At 51.1% G+C, this 24,088-nt stretch overlaps 1 protein-coding gene across 2 annotated transcripts in view; it reads left to right on the top strand.

Annotated features, from left to right (window-relative positions):
• Positions 1-3,060: 3,060 nt before the first annotated feature.
• Positions 3,061-24,088, top strand: part of LOC115651074 (protein farnesyltransferase subunit beta-like) — a 29,731-nt gene continuing 8,703 nt past the window's right edge. The window contains exons 1-4 of one of the 2 annotated variants that reach the window (XM_030561948.1): positions 3,061-3,174; positions 15,164-15,228; positions 16,668-16,740; positions 17,610-17,701. In XM_030561948.1, the coding sequence (XP_030417808.1) occupies positions 3,094-3,174; positions 15,164-15,228; positions 16,668-16,740; positions 17,610-17,701 (311 nt within the window). In that variant the 5' untranslated portion in view covers positions 3,061-3,093. Of the gene's footprint in view, positions 3,175-11,832; positions 12,262-15,163; positions 15,229-16,667; positions 16,741-17,609; positions 17,702-24,088 lie in introns of those variants that run through there. The other variant, XM_030561950.1, reaches the window with a different exon arrangement.

Here is a 24,088-nt window from a genome sequence, read left to right as displayed (position 1 = left end):
TACAAAGTGTACAGTGCTCACTTTATATTTATTTTTTACAAGTATTTGCACTGTAAAAAAAAAGAAATAGTATTTTTAAATTCACCTAATACAAGTACTGTAGTGCAATCTCTTTATCATGAAAGTTGAACTTACAAATGTAGAATTATGCACAAAAAACTTGCATTCAAAAATAAAACAACATAAAATTTTAGAGCCGGCAAGTCCACTCAGTCCTACTTCTTGTTCAGCCAATCACTCAAACAAACAAGTGTGTTTACATTTGCAGGAGATAATGTTGCCCGCTTCTTGTTTACAATGTCACCTGAAAGTGAGAACAGACATTCGCATGGCACTGTTTTTGCCGGTGTTGCAAGATATTTACATGCCAGATGCGCTAAAGATTCATATGTCCCCTCATGCTTCAATAGGGTGATGATACAGCAAGTGTGAAAAATCAGGAGGTGGGGTAATAGGAGCCTATATAAGAAAAAGACCAAAAAATCAGGATTGTCCCTATAAAATCGGGACATCTGGTCACCCTATGCTTCAACCACCATTCTCCAGGACATGGCTGAACAAGAAGTAGGACTGGGTTGACCTGTAGGCTCTGAAGTTTTACATTGTTTTGTTTTTGAGTGCAGTTCTGTAACAAAAAAATCTACATTTGTAAGTTGCACTTTAACAACAAAGAGATTGCACTACAGTACTTGTATGAGATGAATTGAAAAATACTATTTCTTTTATCATTTTTGCACTGCAAATATTTGTAATTAAAATAATATACACTTTGATTTCAATTATAACACAGAATACAGTATATATGAAAATTTAGAAAAACATCCAAAATATTTAATAAATATCAATTGGTATTCTATTGTTTAACGGTGCAATTAAAACTGCAATTAATCACAATTTTGTTAAATGCGATACTTTTTTTAAGTTAATCGCGTGAGTTAACTGCGATTAATCAACAGCCCTAATTTATAGTGAAAACAAGGGAAAGTTTATTTATTTAGCATGTGCATAGTCATCTAGCCAAGTGATGGCATCTTCAGTGGCATGATGCAGTTCTTCTAGGCTACCGCTGAACCTAGTCTGCAGACATTCATCGACAATGTGCGTCATTGTCTGTGTTGTGTCACAGCTGCACACAGGGCTGTCACGAAGGCCCCAGCGATACTATTTGGCAGCCCAGAGACCTTGCCTGGTCTGGAACCTGTTGAACAGGGACTATTGACATCAGGGCTAGGTGACCAGATGTCCCAATTTTACAGGGACAGTCCCGATTTTTGGGTCTTTTTCTTATATAGGCTCCTATTACTCCCCCTACACACAAACACTCTCTCTCGAGTTTTCACACGTGCTGTCTGGTCACCCTAGTCAGTGCAGGTCAAAACCACGCAGGCAAATTGTGAAGTTTATTACCAAGATTCAAGAGACGCCGGGCAAGGATCATGGAAACAAAAGGTTACATATAAACCAAACCTCTAACTTGCTTTCTAGGGACTGAGGTTTATCTCACCCAAAGCCTTCAGCAGCATCTTCAGCCAAGGCTGGTTGTGATCCCGTTTACCTCCTAGGCACAGGATATGGTGGCATCTCTCTTGCCTTCTACTTTTATACCCAAAGTTCATTGTCTGACCTTGGAGACAGTATAACCCTCCTCTGGGCTCTCCCTTGTTGACTTCACATCTTTCTGTTGACTTCATATCAGGGGCGGCTCTAGGCATTTTGCCACCCCAAGCACTGCAGGCAGGCTGCCTTCCGCGGCTTGCCTGCGGAGGGTCCACTGGTCCTGTGGCTTCGGCGGACCCTCCACAGGTAAGCCGCCGAAGGCAGCCTGCCTGCCGCCCTCGCAGCGACCTGCAGAGCGCCCCCAGCGGCTTGCCGCCCCAAGCATGTGCTTGGCGTGCTGGTGCCTGGAGCCGCCCCTGCTTCATATGCAAGTATGTCTACAGTGTTAGCTTACCAGTGTAGTTTACATCCCGAGAGAGAGGTCAATACATAGGTCAATACACAGGAAACCTCCCGCTGTGATATACACCCCAAGAACGAATTTGCAGAATACACACAGAACTCCTTACTAGCTGTACAGGCATTTCACAAGGGTAGCAGTCATCAGTGGGACCCCGGCTTTCATTTAAGACCTCCCATTACACTCTTTGGTGACCCAGACTGTACACATCAGAGTCAGGACATTCCTGTAACCCCCTTGCTGTTGGCATTGAGGGGTATTTGAGGAACAAGGGGCACATGGGGGCCATGCTACGGACACAGGGACGCAAGATGCTTCAGGGGCATGCGGCAGAAATACTGGGGCATGCAGGAGGGGCAGGCATGGTGGCAACACGTGGGAGTGGGGACAGTACAAGCATGCAGGGGACATGCTAAGGGCACCTGGGGCACAGAGCATGCCAGGGGCACATGTGGAGGGGGACACAGTAGGGGTATGCAGGGGACACATGAGGGGCACATGTGAGCAGGGGACATGCTAGGGGCACACGTGGAGGGGGACACACTAGGGGTATGCAGGGGACATGCTAGGAGCACATGTGGGAAGGGGACATGCAGACAATATGCTAGGGGCATGCGGGGGGAGGAGACATGCTGAGGCACACGTGCGAGTGGGACATGGTGGGGCATCCAGACAATCCGCTAGGGGCATACAGTGGACATGCTAAGGGCACATGCAGGAAGGGGCCACGTTGGGGCACACCACAAGGGAGGAGGACATGTTAGGGGCATGCAGAAGACACGCTAGGGTGGACACATGGGAAGGGGGCTTGCTAGGGGCAGGCAGAGGGAACGGCAGGAGCACACGTGGGCGGGGGGCCACGCAGGCGACAGGGGCGGCATGTGCCCTCGTGTGCGCCAGGAGCGCACAGGCGGGGGCAGGCAGCGCTGCACTCCCGGACAGGACCGGTAGGGGGAGCCCAGCCGGCGCCGCGCAGGCAGTCCGCGGGGAGGGGCCCACCTGGGCCGCGCTCCGCCGCCTGCACTGGCGTCCTGCGGCCGGTAGGGGGAGCCGCCGAGCGGATCGCGCCCGGCCCGAGCCTTTCTGTCCCCGCCGAGCCGCCGTCGGGCTCCCCGCCTCTCCCTCCGCTGCGGAGCATGGCGGCCGCCTCCGGGCCCCCGCCCGGCCGGGAGCGTCTGCGGGACGACGGCGTGAGGACCCTCACCTCGGCCGAGCAGGTGGGGCCGGGGCCGGGGCTCCCGGCGTGCCCCGCGCGGGGCTGGCCCGGGCTGCGGGGGGAGGGGGTTCTAGCGGGGGCGGGGCTGGCCCGGGCTGGGGGGCAGTATATAGTGGGGGGGGGGTTTTGCAGGCTGGCTGGAGGTGGAGGGGGTTATAGCGGAAGGGGGGCTGGCCCGGGCTGGGGGAGGGGGTTCTAGCGGGGGCGGGGCTGGCCCGGGCTGGGGGGCAGTATATAGTGGGGGGGGGGTTTTGCAGGCTGGCTGGAGGTGGAGGGGGTTATAGCGAGAGGGAGGGCTGGCCCGGGCGGGGGCGAGGGGGGCTGGCCCGGGCTGGGGGGCAGTATATAGTGGGGGGGGGGTTTGCAGGCTGGCTGGGGGTGGAGGGGGTTATAGCGAGAGGGAGGGCTGGCCCGGGCTGGGGGAGGGGGTTCTAGCGGGGCTGGCCCGGGCTGGGGGGCAGTATATAGTGGGGGGGGGGTTTGCAGGCTGGCTGGAGGTGGAGGGGGTTATAGCGAGAGGGAGGGCTGGCCGGGCTGGGGGAGGGGGTTCTAGCGGGGCTGGCCCGGGCTGGGGGGCAGTATATAGTGGGGAGGGGAGTTGCAGGCTGGCTGGGGGTGGAGGGGGTTATAGCGGAAGGGGGGCTGGCCCGGGCTGGGGGAGGGGGTTCTAGCGGGGGCGGGGCTGGCCCGGGCTGGGGGGCAGTATATAGTGGGGAGGGGAGTTGCAGGCTGGCTGGAGGTGGAGGGGGTTATAGCGAGAGGGAGGGCTGGCCCGGGCGGGGGCGAGGGGGGCTGGCCCGGGCTGGGGGGCAGTATATAGTGGGGGGGGGGGTTTGCAGGCTGGCTGGGGGTGGAGGGGGTTATAGCGAGAGGGAGGGCTGGCCCGGGCTGGGGGAGGGGGTTCTAGCGGGGCTGGCCCGGGCTGGGGGGCAGTATATAGGGGGGGGGGGTTTGCAGGCTGGCTGGAGGTGGAGGGGGTTATAGCGAGAGGGAGGGCTGGCCCGGGCTGGGGGAGGGGGTTCTAGCGGGGCTGGCCCGGGCTGGGGGGCAGTATATAGTGGGGAGGGGAGTTGCAGGCTGGCTGGGGGTGGAGGGGGTTATAGCGGAAGGGGGGCTGGCCCGGGCTGGGGGAGGGGGTTCTAGCGGGGGCGGGGCTGGCCCGGGCTGGGGGGCAGTATATAGTGGGGGGGGGGTTTGCAGGCTGGCTGGGGGTGGAGGGGGTTATAGCGAGAGGGAGGGCTGGCCCGGGCTGGGGGAGGGGGTTCTAGTGGGGGCAGGGCTGGCCCGGGCTGGGGGGCAGTATATAGTGGGGGGGGGGTTGCAGACTGGCTGGGGGTGGAGGGGGTTATAGCGAGAGGGAGGGCTGGCCCGGGCGGGGGCGAGGGGGGTTATAGCGGGGGCAGGGCTGGCCCGGGCTGGGGGGCAGTATATAGTGGGGGGGGGGTTGCAGGCTGGCTGGGGGTGGAGGGGGTTATAGCGAGAGGGAGGGCTGGCCCGGGCGGGGGTGAGGGGGGTTATAGCGGGCAAGCAGGGCTGGCCCAGGGGTTATAGCGGGGGCAGGGCTGGCCCGGGTTGCCGGGGTAGTGTATAGTGGGGGGGGGGGGGTTTGCAGGCTGGCTGGGGGTGGAGGGGGTTATAGCGGAAGGGGGGCTGGCCCGGGCTGGGGGGGGGTTCTAGCGGGCGACGGGGGCTGGCCCGGGCTGGGGGGGTTCTAGCGGGCGAGGGGGGCTGGCCCGGGCTGCGGGGGGTGGGGGGTTCTAGCGGGCGAGGGGGGCTGGCCCGGGCTACGGGGGGGTGGGGGGTTCTAGCGGGCGAGGGGGGCTGGCCCGGGCTGCGGGGGGTGGGGGGTTCTAGCGGGCGAGGGGGGCTGGCCCGGGCTGCGGGGGGTGGGGGGTTCTAGTGGGCAAGGGGGGCTGGCCCGGGCTGCCGGGCAGTATGTAGTGGGGGGGGTTGCAGGCTGGCTGGGGGTGGAGGGAGTTATAGCGGGAGGGGCGGTTGGGCTTGGTTTATGATATCAAAGATAACTGCCCTGTTACTGATAGGGATGGGGGAGTTTATACCAAGGAGCCAGTCTAGTCTATTGAGCAGAGCCCTGGGCTGGGCCCTGAGTAACCTGTGCTCTCTTTCCGGCCTTGCCACTGCCCTGCTGAGTGATCTTGGGCAAATCTCTTCCTTTCCCTGTGCCGCAGTTTCCCCTCCCACCTTGTGTGGATTGTGAGTGCTCTCGCCCCTGCAGTACAGTGGGCGAGGGGGTGTGTTGGGAGGGGTGCCCAGCATTGTTCATCTGGAATGGGCCGCTTGGAGAACAGATGCGTGTTTGTGGAGTTACTTTAAATGTCACTGGAAACAGGTTGTTGGGAGGTGCTTGAATTCCTCTGCACAGGTGTGAGAGCCGGAAAGGCAATGTGGCTGTAAACTGCCAGGTTCTGTTGGCCAAAGCAAGAGGAATGAAGAGAGCAAAGGCTGAGAGTGGTGGAAAGGAGGGAGGGTATTAAAACAGAACAAGAATCCAAACAGCTGCTAGGTTTCAGAGTGGTAGCCCTGCTTAATCTGTATCGGCAAAAAACCCAGGCGTTCTTGTGGCACCTTAGAGACTAACAAATGTGTTAGGGCATAAGCTTTCGTGGGCCAAAACCCACTTCATCAGATGCATGGAGTGGAAAATATAGGAGCAGGTATAAATACATGAAAGGATGGGGTTTGCTTTACCAGGTGTGAGGTCAGTCTAACGAGATAAATCAATTAACAGGATACGAAAGGAGGAAAAATAACTTTTAAAGTGGTAAGGGAGTGGCCCATTAGACAGCTGACAAGAAGGTGTGAGTAAAAGTAGGGAGAAATTAGTATTGGGGAAATTAAGTTTGTTTTGTAATGATCCAGCCACTCCCAGGCTTTATTCAGGCCTAATCTGACAGTGTCCAGTTTGCAAATTAATTCCAGTTCTGCAGCTTTAGTGATCTAGGTCGGGGTGGCCAACCTGAGCCTGAGAGGGAACCAGAATTTACCTGTGTACGTTGCCAAAGAGCCATAGTAATATAGCAGCCCTCCACTGATCAGCTCCTCCCCCTCCTTCCCCATGCCCCCTGTGGCATGCAGGAGGCACTCGGGGGAGGAGGAGGAGTGAGGGCATGGCAGGCTCAGGGAATGGGGCAAGAAGAACTGGGGGCATTGGGGGAAGGGGTGGAGTTAGGGGCAGGGCCTATGGCAGAGTCAAGGGTTGAGCAGTGAGCACGCCCCCCCCCTCCCCCCCCCCCGGCACACTGGGAAATTGGTGCTTGTGGCTCCAGCCCTGGAGGTGGTGCCTATACAAGGAGACTCATTAACTTCTGAAGAGCTACAGGTTGGCCACCCCAATCTAGGTAATAGAAGAAGTCCAGAGGAGTCCTCATTTCAGTGTCCTTATCTCTGTGCCCAGTGGCAGTTTCAGCTGGCAGCTATAAACATGGGCCGGAGGGTTGGGTCAGAATGGAGGAAAGGTCCCAAAAAGATGCATCCATTTTACGGTTTGGTACTTGTGCCCATCACCATAGTGTTTGGGACCCTCCCACATTCATTAGATTGGCATTGCAAGGTCCCTAGTGGACTTTGAGCCATCCACTCTTCTTCCCTCTCTGCCCATGGGAAGCTCTCCATGGGTAGGTTTGTTGTGCTAACAGTTATTCTGCTTCTGGCAGAAAAGTTTTATTAAAAGAGATGTGGTGGCATTTCCTGAAGCTGCTCAGGTTTTGGATTAGTTTAATCTCTGCTGGAGGTTTGTTCTGCAGTCAGATCCCTTAGTGCCTTATCTCAGTCTCTTATAGGCTCTCTCACACTTCTCCCTGGGCTTTAGGCTCAGCATTGCCCCCGAGAAGTGCTCCAGAGGTGGAGATGCAGCCTCTAATGCAGCTGGGCTTTGATCCATTAATAGCTTTCAGAATCAGGATCAGGTGGGTGTCATCTCTTTAAACGAAGGGGTAGGGTTCTTCGCACAGAGCGTCGGTGATTAGGCTCTGGAGAGATTTGGGTGCCCATGCTGTTTCAGGGACAGTATTTGTTGAGCTCTTTGCATTAATTGCCTGACAGAAACCCGGGGCATCTGTGGTGGAAACAGGAAGTCTCTCTGGTGGTGGCAAAGATGAGCATATTTCTTCCCTCTCCCCTTCTGGCTGTGGTACCTCTGTCAAGTCAGAGGCCTGATGGGGAGGGAGAAATAGCCATGTGGGTGTGTTCAACAGGAAAAAGACACAACAAATGGAGATGTGTGCTGAGCCCCAATAAGTCGGTGTGGCCCTGGTGTTCTGAAGTGTGGGATACAAAACCACTGCTTAAGCCATCCAGAATTTTGCCCAGTGATTGCCCTCCCTGGAGGTCTGTCTTGCTTGCTCGTCCTCTGGCATGATGATGGATGCTGCCTATGTCTCCTGCCTGTGCTCGCTCCTTTCTGCCCCCTCCTGCCTTAAGGGCAGAGAGGAGCAAGTGGTGGGGCAGTCCTGCTCAACAGCTGATGTGGGGAGGGCAGGACCAGCTGCTGAACAACTGATTGGCAGCCAGCCCCAGGGCCACCAGAGCAGCAGCCCCGGCCAGCCCTGTGGGTGCTGAGCACCCTGTATTTTTTCTCCATGGCTGCTTGAGCCCCTGAGCACCCACAGAGTGGGCGCCTATGCCTCAGCATCTGAAATGGCTTCCTGGATGGGGGACATCGGTGCTGATCCAGATTTTCCTAGATTCCAAGGCCAGAAGGAGCCACTGTAGTCTGATCTCTTGTCTAACGCAGGCCAGAGAACTTCCCCCAATAATTCCTAGAGCAGAGCTTTGAGAAAAACATCCAGTCTTGGTTTAAAAATGGTGAGTGACAGAGAACCCACCACAACCTTGGTAAATTGTTCCAATAGTTAATTACTCTCATGGTTAAACATTTACACTTTATTTCCAGTCTGGATATGGCTAGCTTCAACTTCCAGCCACCGGATCATGCTGTGCCTTTGAATTTCTGGAGTTCATCCCCCAGGGCAGGACCAGCAGGCATGAAAATGCTTTTGGATCGCAGAGGCTTATATGTGAGAGACCTGTTGCTGCTGTTCGCTATGGCCGCCAGTTCAGTTAATGCTACAACCCCTTCCCACAGTATAATTTTTCTGACTAGTTATTAAGGGGTTATTTGTGTTTTCCTGGTAGCCAGACTACGTATAATGGAAGTGTTCTGCATTGGTGTGTCTGCACTTATGTCCTGGGTCCAGATCTCAGTGGGGTATTCCTGTGAATACCCTGCTCATGCTGAGGCTTTTCACTGAGTTTGTAGTCAGGCACTGGCATGCATGGCCCTCCCTGTGGGTTGTGACCGCACATCATAGGTGCAAGCCTCAGGCCACCCCTAGTGCGGTCTAGCCCTGCTCGGGGAACGCTTACAAAATGGCAAATTTCAGTACGGGCAGCTGCCAGTGCCTTGTTAAACCAGTGGCTCTCAACCTTTCCAGACAACTGTACGCCTTTCAGGAGGCTGATTTCTCTTGGTATCCCCAAGTTTCACCTCAATTAAAAACCACTTGCTTACAAAATCAGACCTAAAAACACCAAAGTGTCACAACCACACTATTACTGAAAAGTTGCTGACTTTCTTATTGTTACCATATAATTATAAAAAAAAATCAATTGGAATATAAATCTTGTACTTATATTTCAGTGTGTAGTATTTGGAGCAGTATGAACAAGTCATTGTCTGTATGAAATGTTAGTTTGCACTGACTTTGCTAGTGCTTTTCACATAGCCTGTTGTAAAACTAGACAACTGTCTAGATGAGGTGATGTACTCCCAGAAGACCTCTGTATACCCCCAGGGGTACATGTACATCTGGTTTAAACTGTCAGTCCTGCTGGTGCTACCCCTAGTGGAGGATGTTGCAGATCCAGGGATTTATTTGCAAGAGCACGTCATAGGCTCAGATTGCCCCTTCTGTCTCAGTTGTGCAGTCTGCTATCGTCCAGCCCCAAAGTGGCTGCGTTTTAGGGGTGTTCTGTGCGCGTGTATAGCGGCTAAAGAGCTTTGGGATCCTTTGGAATGATATAAACATAAGGCGGCAAACATAAATAGTACCAATGACAGGACTTCTACGTTCAGTGTCGGTAGAGGCAGGATTTCTGATGGTGGAGAGGGACACTGGAGGGTTTACCAAAGCAAGGGTTTGGATAGGTGGGGCTTTCCCCAGCTCTAGCGCAGAGAGCCTGGTGGCTCCCCAGACATGCTGACTTAGTGTTAGAGGGCAGGCGCTCCAGTTCTGGAAGAATTCCCGAGTCCTGCACAACTGAAGCTGTGCTCTGTTGTCTGGGTTGCTCGGGAGTTGGGATCCCAGTCGTGGGCTGGGCCAGGCCCCCGCTGTTCTAGGTGCTGTATGGAGAGAACGCAGATGGTCCCTGGCCCAAAGAATTTGTGGTCTAAGTGTAACTTGAGTGACAACAGGTGGGTACGACATACAAGCGGTACAGCTCCCGGGATGGGCAGGAGCAGATTTCCAGGGCTGGTGTAGCCCTGGTGAGCATATTGAGCAGACATTTACCAGAGCAGGGGTAGGCAACCTATGGCACAGGTGCCGAAGGCGGCACGCGAGCTGATTTTCAGTGGCACTCTCACTGCCCGGGTCCTGGCCACCACTCCGGGGGGGCTCTGCATTTTAATTTAATTTTAAATGAAACTGCTTAAACATTTTAAAACCCTTATTTACTTTACATACAACAATAGTTTATTATATATTATAGACTTCTAGAAAGAGACCTCCTAAAAACGTTAAAATGTATTACTGGCACACAAAACCTTAGAGTGAATAAATGAAGACTCGGCACACCGCTGCCGAAAGGTTGCCGACCCCTGTACCAGAGTAAATCGGGGTTTCATCACACAGTGTTTTCTGGAGAGTCTCCAATATCGTAGAGCAGGCAAATGCTGCCCATAATATATTTGTTTTCCTGGATTGGGGTAGATTAGTGCAAATTCCTCCTACACCAAGGAAGGCCAGTGCTCTTAGCGGGGAGAGAGCTCGTGATCGTTTTCTGTGAAGCATGCACGTGGCTCAAGAATGTGCCTGTCTTGATCCTTTTCTTAGAGCTCTGTGGTGTCTGATTCAGTCGATTCGGGTTTCTTTCCCCTCCTTTGTTAGGAAGAGTTTACCAAACACCTTGGCTGAAAGTGGTGCTTTTGGAGAAGTATCCTGCGCTCGCATTTTCCTAGAAACAGAGGATTGTTTCGTTGTTCTCATTAGAGAGCGTTGGCTAATTTTGTGTCCTCCCCAGGGTGAGCCTGTCTTGGTTTCTTTGAGGTGTGTGGAATAGAAAGGGAGGACCCTCAGGGTCAGCTGGACGGAGAGAGGGCATGGGAGATACTTTAGGAGAAAAAAAAATCTCTCTTGACATCTTGCTTGTGATTGTTACTTATTAGTTGGATGAGGGTAGCACCTAGGAGCGCCAGTCATGGCCCACAACCCATGGTGCTAGGTGCTGTACAGACACAGACCAAGAAGACAGTCCCTGCCTCAAAGAGCTTACTGTCTATTTCTGTTTTGTCTGGCTTGTCTAGGTAGCATGGAAGCTCCTTGGGGCCGGGATTGTGACTTTCTTTGTGTCTGTCCAGCCCCTAGCCCAGACAGACCATGTGCTACCTGGCTGAGAAGCCCAGACCCTGTGGTGCTGCGCAGCCAGGCAGCCGGTAATCCAGACCTGCGCGGCCCATGGTCTTTAGCACACAGCTGGGCCGCAGCCGTGTGCTAATTGGGCCGTGGGTTGAGAACCACTGGGATGATCACAATAAAGCCAGAAAGACCAGAATTTGTTAATCTGTACACCATCCTAAAGTAAAAATGTCTCAATCTCTCATATTCCCAACCAAAAAAATCACAGATGGAGTTAAAATTGAATATATATCATTAACTGAAGAGATGTTGTGATTATCTCCCAAAACAAGCATTAGAAACCCAGGAAATTTAGAATTAATTTAAAAGAAATCCATGGTCTGACACAGTCCAATGGCTGGAAGTTGAAGCGAGAGAAATGGAGACTAGACATAAGGTGCAGCAAGGGTAATTAACCATTGGAACGACTTGTGTATGGTGGTGGTGGATTGATTGGATGTTTTTCTAAAGTTGTGCTCTAATTCGTCCAGGGATTAATTCAGGGAAGTCCTGTGGCCTGCATTATCCAGGAGGTCAGACTGGATGGTCACAGTGGTCCCTTCTGACCTTAGAATCTCTGATGCGTTAAGGTCTGGAGACATAGAGAGAGGGCACCCAAACAGCCTTAACTTGGCTTTATAGAGATGTCGTGTCATAACAATCCCATTATAGTGTAATATGGTTTGGTATCAGAGGTCTCAGAGTAAAGTGAACTGGTTTTTAAAGGCATTTTTTTCCTCATGGCCAGTTAAACTGAAGCCTGGCTGAGGAGCAGTTTTCTTTTCAAGCTTCCTGATAAGCTGCTTCTCTGTTGGAGATGCATGAATTCACCTTGGACAAACAAAAGTCATGTGGGGTTGTTTGATGGTTTATGGGTACGTTTTGATTTCCTTGAAAAGGAGCCTCTGATAAGGGAAAGCTAATATATACTTAGCTGAATAAACCCTGTCGGATCAGGCAGAGGTTCTGACAGGAGAGAGGAAAAGCCTCTGAGAGTTATTGGTGTCAACTATTTCCTTTAGGGAGCAGTGACATTTGCAAAACATGGCACCATTGCTGCCAGATCCAGCTTTGTATGTTTGCAACCTGATGAATTCCAGAACCAGCAACTGTGGTTACCCAGCCAACCACTGTCCCTGCCCCTCACGCAAGAAGTGGCAAGGGCAACCGAAGGCGCCATGTGATGCTGTTGGGCCATGGTTCCATTGGCTGGTTGTAGATGTGATATTTGGGTGGCTCTTAGCTCTCTGAGACCTCTCTGCCCTCGCACCTCAGAAACAGCATCTATCAGCTCCCAGCCAACTCGAAAAGACTGACACGAATGACCGGCCAGAAAACCAAGTAGCAGGAACGTTCTAGCAAAGAGCCTGGCCGTTGTACCGCATCTTCGGAGTGGCACAGTGGCCAAGGCCATGCTCCAGCATGCTGCTAGGAACATGCCTGCCTCTGCTCACGTGAGTAGCCCTATTGACCTCAGTTGGACTGACTGGATCAAGTTAGGTGTGTGCTTAAGAGTTGGCCAGACTGAGGCCTAAGTGTTCATTGCTGCTGCAGAAAGGGATTTTGGAGTGGCAAGAGAGATTGGGAATTCATGGCACTTTCAAGCCACTCCTAGCCCCTTCTTGTGATCGTTCTTTAAAGTCTGTCTTTGGAGCATAGAGTCAGAGCAATGTAGGGTTGGAAGGGAGCTCGAGAGATCATCTAGTCCAGCCCTGTGCTGATGCAGGAGCAAGTCAGCTTGGCTCATCCATTGCAGGTGTTTGTCCCACCTGCTCTTAAAAACCTTCCTCAGGGTGAGTTTTTAATTCACAGCCAGGTGTTACTGCTGAGCCTCTCCTTTAAAAGGTCTGGTGACTTGTGGCACTTTCTTGTTGACTGGAGAAGGTTGACTTGCTGCAGTCCCGTGGTGGTTGTTAGCAAAGTATTGTCTGTACATTGATTCGTAGGGCCTCAGCATGCTGTAGTGGTGCTGGAGCGGTGCCCAGGTGTTAACAGGGAGAACGTCCCCCAGTGTTGTTTTCTCTGTCCAATGATAACACATCTACAGTTCCCTCCAAAAAGAGCTCCAGAGGTGACCCTACTATAGGCCAGTAAGCCTTACTTCAGTACCCGGCAAATTGGTTGAAACTATCGTAAAGAACAAAATTGTCAGACACATAGATGAACATAATTTGTTGGGAAATAGTCAACGTGGTTTTTGTAAAGGGAGATCATGGCTCACCAATCTGCTAGAATTCTTTGAGGGGTCAACAAGCTGCAGATAAAGGAGATCCACTGGATATAGTGTACTTAGATTTTCAGAAAGCCTTTCACCAGGTCCCTCGCCAAAGGCTCTTAAGCAAAGTAAGCAATCATGGAATAAGAGGGAAGGTTTTCTTATGGACTGGTAACTGGTTAAAAGATAGGAAACAAAGGGTAGGAATAAATGGTCAGTTTTCAGAATGGAGAGAGGTAAATAGTGGTGTCCCCCAGGGGTCTGTACTGGGACCAGTCCTATTCAGTATATTCATAAACGATCTGGAAAAAGGGGTAAACAGTGAGGTGGCAAAATTTGCAGATGATACAAAACTACTCAAGATAATTAAGTCCCAGGCAGAGTGTAAAAAGGTACAAAAGGATCTCACAAAACTGGGTGACTGGGCAACAAAATGGCAGATGAAATTTAATGTTGATAAATGCAAAGTAATGCTCATTGGAAAACATAATCCCAACTATACATATAAAATGATGAGGTCTAAATTAGCTGTTACCACTCAAGAAAGAGATCTTGGAGTCATTGTGGATAGATCTCTGAAAACATCCACTCAATGTGCAATGGCAGTCAAAAAAGTGAACAGAATGTTGGGAATCATCAACAAAGGGATAGATGATAAGATAGAAAATATCGTATTGCCTCTATATAAATCCATGGTATGTCCACGTCTTGAATACTGTGTGCAGATGTGGTCGTCCCATCTCATAAAAGATATATTGGAACTGGAAAAGGTTCAGAAAAGGGCAACAAAAATGATTAGGGCTGTGGAATGGCTTCTGTATGAGGAGAAATTAATAAGACTGGGACTTTTCAGCTTGGAAAAGAGGCAACTAAGGGGAGATATGATAGAGGTCTATAAAATCATGAGTGGTATAGAGAAAGTAAGGAAGGAAGTGTTATTTACTCATAATACAAGAATATGGGGCCACCAAATGAAATTAATAGGGATCAGGATTAAAACAAACACAAGAAAGTATTTCTTCACACAATGCACAGTCAACCTGTGGAACGCCTTGCCAGAGGGTGTTGTAAAGGCCAATACTATAACAGGGTTCAAAAAAGAACTAGATAAATTCATGGAGGACAGGTCCATCAGTGGCTGTTAGCCAGAATGGGCAGGAATGGTATCCCTAGTCTCTGTTTGCCAGAAGCTGGGATTGGGTGACAGGGCATGGAGCACTTGATAACCTGTTCTGTTCATTCTGTTTGGGGCACCTTCCATTGGCCACTGTCGGAGGACAGGATACTGGTCTTGATGGACCTTTGGTCTGACCCAGTGTGGCCGTTCTTATGTTCCATTATCTGCGCGCCGGTTTTGTACTGATGTAACTATTACGGTTAGGGATGTCGTTGTTTTTACCAGTATAGGCATACTGCTCCAGTGCCTGATGGGGACAGTTACACTGGTATTCTTCATTCCCCTTCCCGTATGGGAACAGCTGTACCGGTATAAGGACATTGATACTGACAACTGCATCCGCACTAGGGAGAGGTTGTACTGCATTCACTAGCCTGGTACGATCAAAGCTGTACAGCTTGTGGTAGACCAGGCCTACGCACTCTGCCAGACCTACCGGAGCAAGCGTCCCCAAAGCCAGTTTGGCGCACCGGGAGAGTGAGGCAGAGTGGGTAAGTGAGGTCCCACAGTGGGTCGGAGATGGGATGAGAACAGAAGAGTTCCCTACTTGCTGTCCTGGGGTCAGACCACCACATGGATTTGAAACACACGTCGATATTGATCCTGGCTTTCCTCTCCCCGTTCCGTTAGTGAGGGTGAACTTGCTCAGACGTGAGAAGCAGCGGGGAGTTGCCCATCCAGCCATGCTACAGGCCTCTTTGCTGGCCTGGGGATCAGAAGGCTGGAAGCCATGTGCGGCTCTGATACAGCGTGGTCTTTTCGCATGCTGTAATCCTGTAACTCTGTCCTGGAGTCGGCTGTCTGGGCACATCCTGGTCTTCACTGAGCTGCACCTGCATGGGCTGCGGTCACAAATGCTGCTTGCTAGGTAAACTTGGCGATGTTGCTTTTCAAAACTAAAGATCTCTGTTTCTTCCCCCTGCCCCCTTCCTTGCTGCTGCTTCATGACCATCACTCCCTGCAGACCAAAGTAGAAGACTTGGTGCAAGAGGTTTTCAGCGCTTACAAGATGAACCACCACGCCTCCCAGTAAGTTACTGTAGCAGACCCAATAGAGGCCATGGGAATGTTTCACCCGAGATTCTTGGGTGAACTTTGCAGGGTGGTGCATTTGGACGTCATGTCTGCTGGCCGGGTTTTAACCTAGGCCAAAGCACGTCCTCGAACACGCTACTCTCTGTCTTGGTGGTGGTTGTCAGTCGTGTTAAGTGGGCTCGACTGAGCTAGTGCGATGGGGGACACACTCTCTTTTTCCCATCGAGAGAGAGCCCAGGAGTCAGACGTCCTGGTCTCTGCTTTTTCATCTCTCGTTGGTTTGTTCACGTGTTCTGACTGGCTGTGTCGGAGATGTGGCTCATAGGAGCTTCCAGTGCAATTTAGTATTTCTCCAGAAACTACAAGTCCCATCATGCATTTCTCCACTTTGACCCAAGCTGCCTAGCTGCACCCTTGGGAGGCAAGAGGATTAGATGTGTTTGCCACCTCCTGGGCTAAGCTGCTGGGGCGACTCGCTGGATCTTCAGACCCAACAGCTCTGCTGCTCTGCCTGCGGTAATGCTGGCTACACTCTGCAGGGAGATCTCTGTCCCTCTAGCTGTGGAAAGCTTTTGTGGAGGAATGTAAGAGAGTGTCTAGGCAAGAAAATGGGGGCGGGGTAATGCAAAGAGCCAAGTGAGCATTACGCTTGGCCTCTGGAGGGGGATCTAGAGCGGCATGGGCTCTTGGGAGAACACAAGGTTGCTAGTACTCTGGTAAATATGGTAGCCCACACCTTGTGTTTGCTCTTCTCAGCGCTGCTCAGCAGATGGCAATTACGCCTTTACAGGATTTTAACAGCAAAGAGCATTTGTACCCACAGTAACAGTAAACTGCAGATAAAGGGCTAATCCTCCACAGGCTGTTCTTCCTGCCCTCAAAATCCCACCTGTGTGATCTTTTCTGTACCGTCTCTCTTTGCCCTGACTGACTGGTGACGTGCTGCTGGAGAAGTGCTTCAAGGAAAATTGTAAATGTCTTCAATTCATGGCAGCTGCAATATTTCTCTTCCTGCATCCTCTAGGCTAAGGATGCCTGAACAGTGTCTGGCTAAGGGCTGCATTAGCAGCTTGCATGGCACTAGAAAGTTGCACTTAATTTGCAGCAAACCTTTCTTACCTTGATCTTGGCTATGGAGGAACTACAGATCCCAGCATGCATTGCAGCCTAGCCACTCCGAACAAGATGGAGTGCTGCCTGCTGAGGTTTTTCCTGTTGCATGGTAAAGATGCAGGCACTTGCAGTCTGCTCTGTTTAATGGAAGTTCTGCTGTCTCTTGGGGTATGTGTGGTGCTTGTTGTGTGGTATCTGAGTGGCCTAGAGGATGCCATGTTAGGGCGTCCGCGCCCTGAGCACTGGGATGTAAAAGACGAATACACTAGCAAATGCTGGTGAAGCTTCCGAGCGCTCTTCACCTTCTGTTTGCCTTTCAGATTTGTTCTGCAGCGCGAGAAGCATTTCCACTACTTGAAGAGAGGCCTGAGACAACTGACGGACGCCTACGAGGTAACCACGCAGTGACAAAGTCACAGCTGCCTTCTGCAGCCTACCCAGTCCCAGAGCTGGCAGCAGCAGTCCCCAGGGATCCTGTCCAGCTTGTTTCTTGGCTTGTAAAACTTCCCACTTCTTCCCCCGCCTTCCTCGGCCTGTCAGTCTTCCAGTACAGAGCATGCTGCCTGGGACTTGCAGTTACCGTTTTGTCCAGGGGCACTTTTGCAGGCCCCGTATTAGCTACTGGAGCTCCGGTGCTCATTCCATTGCACTTGCATTTCAAGGGCCGCCAGTACCACTGATTGGTTATCACTGGGATGTTTTATGCTTATCTTTATTTTCATTTTCCAGTGGGAGTGAAACCCAGTTTTTAGCTGACTGATTTAATTTCAGTCATGCGTCCTCCTTTGCTTCTCTGCTGATGCCGTGTGGTGTTAAATGGCTGAAACGTCATGCCCCAGAGGTGGCTGCATTTCAGCAATGGGTGACGTGATCTCTGTGCTGTGTATATGGTCCGTAAAGCATTCTAGGATCCTTCTGCCTGAAAGCCTTTATTACTGTTTTTGGGTTATTTCCTTTCTAAATTCTCTTTTGAGCGTCTCTGTAATTTTCATGGCTTTGCAGGTGTTATGAGTTCCATGCCCTCCTAGTCCTCTGATCTGCCTTGCTTCCAATGACCTGCATTGTGACGTTTCTACTTCTCTTCCTTAGAATAATTTCAGTCGCTCACTGACTCACCCCAGAGCTGTACAAGTGAATCAGCTTCTTTGTGCTTGACCTCAGCGCAGCCCTGGCTCCATCTCCCTGCTGCCGTGTAACAAATGTTGTATTGTCGGCAGTGCCGGTCCAGGAGCTGACTGCTTTCTTTTTTTTCCCTTTGGTAGTGCCTGGACGCCAGCCGCCCCTGGCTGTGCTACTGGATCCTGCACAGTTTGGAGCTGCTAGACGAGCCCATCCCAGAGTCTGTGGTTTCGGAGTAAGTCCTGTTCGGTGTGTGCTTGGCGCTGTGTAATGAATGCCTATTGCAGCGGGAGGTTTGCAGTCAGGAAGGCAGGATATTTGAACATAAACTCCTGGAGATCTCCTCTTGGTCTCCATGATATTTACAAGTACTGTACCCTGGTCTAGTGGGCAAAATGGGAATCCCACCTTCTCCTCAGCCCGGCTTTTAAACCATTGTGATCACCCCTAGTAAGGCCTTCTGCTTAGCACCAGCCAGGGAATCCCACCTTCTCCTCAGCCCGGCTTTTAAACCATTGTGATCACCCCTAGTAAGGCCTTCTGCTTAGCACCAGCCAGGGAATCTCACCTTCTCCTCAGCCCGGCTTTTAAACCATTGTGATCACTCCTAGTAAGGCCTTCTGCTTAGCACCAGCCAGGGAGTCTCACCCACTGGGTCCTACGCTGAGCCCAGTGACTTGTGGCCTACATGGTATCAGTTAGAAAGACATTGGGTCTTGACTGAAAGGCTCCAGGTGATGGAGAACCCGCCTCTTGCCTAAGTGAGCTGTGTGAGGAGTGGGCGGCCCCGACCCTCGCTCTCTGACCTCAGACACGTCCGTGAGTGACCCCACTGAAATCAGATGCAGCACCTCGCTCCGACCTGAGACGAAATGAAACCAAGTTGCTTTGGCGCTTCGGGATGAATTCATCCCTGGGGTGACTCCAATGACTGTGCTGGACTCGCATCTGGGAGGAACCTGGCCCATTCTGTTTCGACCCAGTACTACATATGGTGCCCCCATCACTTCCTGTTACCATTCGCCAAATGGGGGATCGAATGGTGCTGTTTTGGGGGGGAGGGGGTAGGAGAGAACCGTAGCACCCATAGTGTGTGGATCTGGCCCTGGTATCCCAGGCCCTGTCAGCTGCAGCCAGCATGGTTTATAAACCAATCATCCTCTTTAGCTCTCTTGGTATTTCTCTTTTGGGGGATTACCTCTCACTCCTTCGCGGAGCTGCTAGGCAGAGAGCGCTGACACCCCCATTCAGCTCCGCGACAGCCCATGACTTGTAGCCAAGCTAAAAGCAAGTCTCTTGTGCTCTGCTACTGATTCATTGCATGGCCATGGTCAAGTTCCATAGGGCCTGATTTTTCATTAAGCCAAAATGGGAGGCCTCTCTGTACCCATGAGCTTGCCTCGTTCGCGCAGGCCAGAGCTTCACGCGCACCAGTTGGGCCACATGCCATGGGAGTGCTCCAGTTTCCAACGCGGCTGTGCAGTTGTGTTATATGCATGCGAGCATGTGGGCTTGGGACCTTCACCCGCTGATAATCAGGCCTGTAACCTCTCTGTGCCTGCAGTTTGTGTCTGCCATAGAAATAACTGTCCTGACCCAGGCAGGGGGCTGTTTTGTGGCTTAATTCACGAGCATTAATTTGGTCAGGATGGTTCCAGGTTTCCAGTGTCACAGCCAGTGTCCCAGGATTGTCAGAAGGTCTAGGAACCCTGTGGCCCTGACCCCTCCAGAGGAAGAGCGGGCAAGAGTGTGGCAGATGGAGGAAAGACACCCCAGTGTTCCTGAAAACGGTGCCAGCCATGGGGATGGCACACAGACTTCCCAAGCAGGTGGAGAAGGTGATGTACAGTGCCCAAGAACCAGCGGAAGAGGGGACTTTCCCAGTCCAATGGTTACGGAAGGGCTGTGTCTGATTCCAACCGTGCTGACGGGGCTGAAGCAGGGAGAGGGTGCAGAGGTCCCAGCGTCTCACGGAGCCGGTGCTCGGATGGGTCCCACACCCTACTGGGGGATGGCACGGCTCAGCTCTGGATTCAACAGCCACAGATGGCTCTGCTCTGTTTGGTCATTTGGATCAAGTTTGAACCGGGGGGATACAGAGCTCAAGAATGTGGAATTCCAGGGAAAGAGCGAGAGAAAAATGACAGAGCACGGATGAAGCCTAAGGGAAGGAGAAGGCCAAGCAGAGGGAGATGAAAGCGGAAATGGGCATGCTGGCCTGAAAGGAGAAACACTGTAGATTACTGGAGAGACAGCCGGATATGGGGCAGAATCTACCCTGTGCTCCAGTTAGGGTTTATAGTTGGGTCTCCCTGGGCTTTCCAGTCTCTAAGTGTGTTTGAGCGGAGAAGGGAGCTGTGCAGCCAGGCACTGAGAGGGTTAACGCTGGGCACAGTGCACCCAGAAGTGCTGAGTCTGATTACATGCACCCTTCCCTGCTGTAACCCTGGAGTGCCCCCTGCACTGTCCCACAGCAAGTGCTGCGGTGGTCAGAGGCCTGTCCGAGCCCTGCACACCCTTCCATGTGGACTAACAGCGCTCCTTAATCAGGTGTCACTCACAGAAGTGGGACGGATTCTGCATCTGCATCCTCCTCAGCGGGCATTCAGACGGGCTGCCGGGCCGCTCTGCCCCTTGTCGATTGCATCCCTCCCATGGCCTCTGAGAAGGATGTGCAATCGCATATGCGGCTTCTCCTCAGTAACATCCGCCTGGCCCGAGCTGGGTTCAGCCCGGGACGCGGGGAGCTGATAGGTGCCTGCTTCATGTAGATAAACTACAAATTCCCCTGCTGCTTTGACAGCCAGCTCTGTCTGAGGCACTGGAGTGAAGAGAGCTGTGCAGACAGCTAACTTGCTAGCACCCGCTGTTCGAAGTGGGTTACCCCTTCTCAGCCGCGCTGATGCAGTCCTGGCTTTCCCGTTAGGTGTCTCTAGAAACGAAATAAATCTGCTACCTGCAGCCATGGCCTGTCTGTTCAAACACCATTTCAAATCCCAACTCCCTCTCTGCTGGACCCCTCTATCCCATGGATAGTGGCTCGCTTTTCTGGCAAGCTTCCAGGTGTGTTGTGCAGGTCCATTGCCCAGGCCTGGCTCTGGCTCTGGCTCAGCATCGCCCGTCCTGCTCCTTGGAGTGACGATGGAGATCAGTCCCTGGAGGTGCTCGTGTCTGAGTGGTTGGCCAGGCCCCCAGTCCCTGCACGGATAATGCTCCTTCTGCAGCACAAAAGCACTTTGTGCCATTCATCCTGCCCCAACAATAACCCCCATTGTTGCCTTCCTGAGCAGCCGGGGGCATCTTGTGACAGTTGTTGATGGTGGTGATAAGGAGGCCGCCCCAGTCTCTTGTGGGCAGGGAGCTGTGCAAAGGAAGGCGCTGGATGAGGTGCAGCACAGGGGAGGTTGGTTACAGATTCAGTGAGGCCGCATGCACTGATGGGGAGGGAATGCTGCCAGTCCTGCAACGCTGCCATGCATCTTGGAGCCAGACACCGGAGCACGTGGCAGGGAGGGGAGGTCCCTGGTGTTTCCGGCTGAGCTATTCGGCGTTGCATACAGGCAAGAGCTGCTGATTAAGAGGAGCTGTGTGGAAAGGGAAGGCGGTGTCGTGTAGGGGGTAGAGCACTGGACTGAGACTCAGGAGACCTGGAGTCTCTGCTCAGATCTGCCACTGGCCTGCTGGGTGACCTTGGGCAAATCACTTCCCTTCCTGTGCCTCAGTTTCCCCACCTGTAAAATGGGGACAGGGATGCTAACCTGCTTTGGAAAGCGCATTGAGACAGACCGATGGAAAGCTCTAGGGGTTATCAGTAATAATTAGCGTTGTGGATTAATTACAGTTAACTCACACAATTAACTTTACACACACCACTGGCGAATGTATCAAGCACTCAAATTGAAAAATAAATGAGAGAAGTATTTTTCCCCTGTGATCTCTCTAGTTGCTTCTAACGTTCCAGGGTCCTTATTACGTGGCAGGAAAAAGGCTTTAGTCAGAAGGGTGATCATCCCCTTGAAACTACCAAATGTTTTCTCCTGTCCAAAGCAAAGAACGGTGCTGAAGTGATAACTGCATTGGGATGTTATTATTACTAGAGCTGTCAAGCGATTTAAAAAATGATCGCAGTTTTAATCACACTGTTAAACAGTGGAATGCCAATTGACATTTAACAACTATTTTTGGATGTTTTTCTACATTTTAAAATGTTCTGATTTCATTTACAACACAGAATACGAAATGTACAAGTGCTCACCTTCTGTTATTATTTTTATTACAAATATTTGCACAGTAAAAATGATAAAAACTAGTATTTTTCAATTCACCTCATACAAGTACTGTAGTGCCATCTCTTTGTTGTGAAAGTGCAGTTTACAAACGTAGATTTTTTTTTGTTACATAACTGCACTCAAAAACAAAACAGTGCAAAACTTCAGAGCCTAGAGTCCACTCAGTCCTCCTCCTTGTTCAGCCAATTGCTAAGAGAAACAAGTTTGTTTGCATTTACAGGAGATAATGCTGCCCGCTTCTTATTTACAATGTCACCTGAAAGTGAGAACAGGCATTCGCATGGCACTTTTGTAGCCAGCATTGCAGGATATTTACGTGCCAGATACGCTGAATATTCGTATGCCCCTTCATGCTTCAGCCACCATTCCAGAGGACATGCTGTAAAGTGGCAGTGTAGACAGTGCACCAGTGCTGGGAGCTACTCCCCTCGTGAGGGGGAGGGTTTTTTACAGCGCTTTCACGCTGGTAGTGAAGACGTAACCTTAGTGACTGAACTCCTTAGGGGAGAATTGTATGTCCTCTGCTCTGTTTTACCCACATTCTGCCATATATTTCATGTTATAGAAATCTCAGATGATGACCCACCATAAGTTGTTCATGTTAAGAACACTTTCACTTCAGATTTCACAAAATGCAAAGAATGTGAGATTTCTAAAGATAGCTACAGCACTCGACCCAAGGTTTAAGAATCTGAAGTGCCTTCCAGAATCTGAGGGCTGGTCCAGACTAGGGGGGGGAAATCGATCTTAGATATGCAACTTCAGCTACATGAATAACGTAGCTGAAGTCGAATATCTAAGATCGGATTACTCACCCGTCCAGACGGCGCGGGATCGATGTCCGCGGCTCTCCGTGTCGATTCCGGAACTCTGTTGGGGTTGATGGAGTTCCGGAATCAATATAAGCGCGCTCGGGGATCGATATATCGTGTCTAGATTAGACGCGATATATCGATCCCCGAGCAATCGATTTTAACCTGCCGGGTAGTCTGGACGTGGCCTGAGAGCGACGAGGAGTGGCACATGCTTTCAGAAGTCTTAAAAGAGCAGCATTATGATGCGGAAACTACAGAATCCAAACCACCAAAAAAGAAAACTAACCTTCCGTTGGTGGCATCTGACTCAGATAATGCAAATTAATATGTGTCAATCTGCTCTGCTTTGGATTGTTACCAAGCAGACCTCGTCATCAGCATGGACGCACATCATCTGGGATGTTGGTTGAAGCGTGAAGGGACATATGACTATTTAGTGCATCTAGCATGTAAATATCTTGCAACACCGGTTACAACAGTGCCATGTGAAGGCCTGGTCTCACTTGCAGGTGACGTTGTAAACAAGAAGCGGGCAGCATTATCTCCTGCAAATACTGTATAAACAAACTTGTTCGTCTTAGTGATTGGCTGAAGCAGGACGCATTCGACTTGTAGGCTTTAAAGTTTCACATTGTTTTATTTTCGAATGCAGGGTCTTTGTACATGAGTCTGCATTTGTAAGTTGCACTTCCATGATAAAGAGATTGCACTACAGTACTTAGGTGAATTGAAAAATACTATTTTTTTTTACAATGCAAATATTTGTAATAAAATATAAAGTGAGCACTGTACACTTTATTCTGTGTTGTAATTGAAATCAATATATTTGAAAATGTAGAAAACATCCAAAAATATTTAAATAAGTGGGGTTCTATTATTAACAGTGCGTTTAGTAACTTAATTTTTTTATCGCACGATTAATCAGGATTAATTTTTTTTTAATGGCTTGACAGCCCTAGGAGTAGTAATATCCCGTTGCAGTTCTTATCACCTCAGCACCTTTCTTCTTTGCTTTGGACAGGAGAAGACATTTGGTAGTTTAAAGGAGATGATCACACTTCTGACTGAAGCCTTTTTCCTGTCAGGTAACAAGGACCCTGGAACATTAAATGCAGCGAGAGAGATCAGAGGGGAAAAGCACTTTTCTCTCATTTATTTGAGCACTTGATGCATTTGCCAGCGGTGTGTGTACAGTTGTGCTGTTTCAGCCCACCCCACCCCTGCCATCACCCCTTATGGGGGACAGACATTTGTAAAGATCTGAACCCTCCTGACTCCGTGAGAGCGCTCCAGGCAGGTGGAGCGTGTATTGAAATCACCTAGGTGTCAGGCGGCCGCATCCCTTTAACTGCAGAGACTCTGTGGATGGGGGGGCTACAAGGGACTTGGTCCCCGTGACCCATTGCCAGGCATGCCCCCGCTGCTTTGCTAGGTTGCTGTTGAGCTGCCAGATACTCTGGATGGTGTTGGTCACTGGTTAGTATCTAGTTTAGCACTTGCTTGATTCCCGCCCCCTGC

Source organism: Gopherus evgoodei, chromosome 4 (assembly GCF_007399415.2).
Source record: "Gopherus evgoodei ecotype Sinaloan lineage chromosome 4, rGopEvg1_v1.p, whole genome shotgun sequence".
Taxonomy (NCBI): domain Eukaryota; kingdom Metazoa; phylum Chordata; order Testudines; family Testudinidae; genus Gopherus; species Gopherus evgoodei.
The sequence above is the reverse complement of the archived record's forward strand: the minus strand, read 5'-3'. Positions and strand labels throughout refer to the sequence as shown.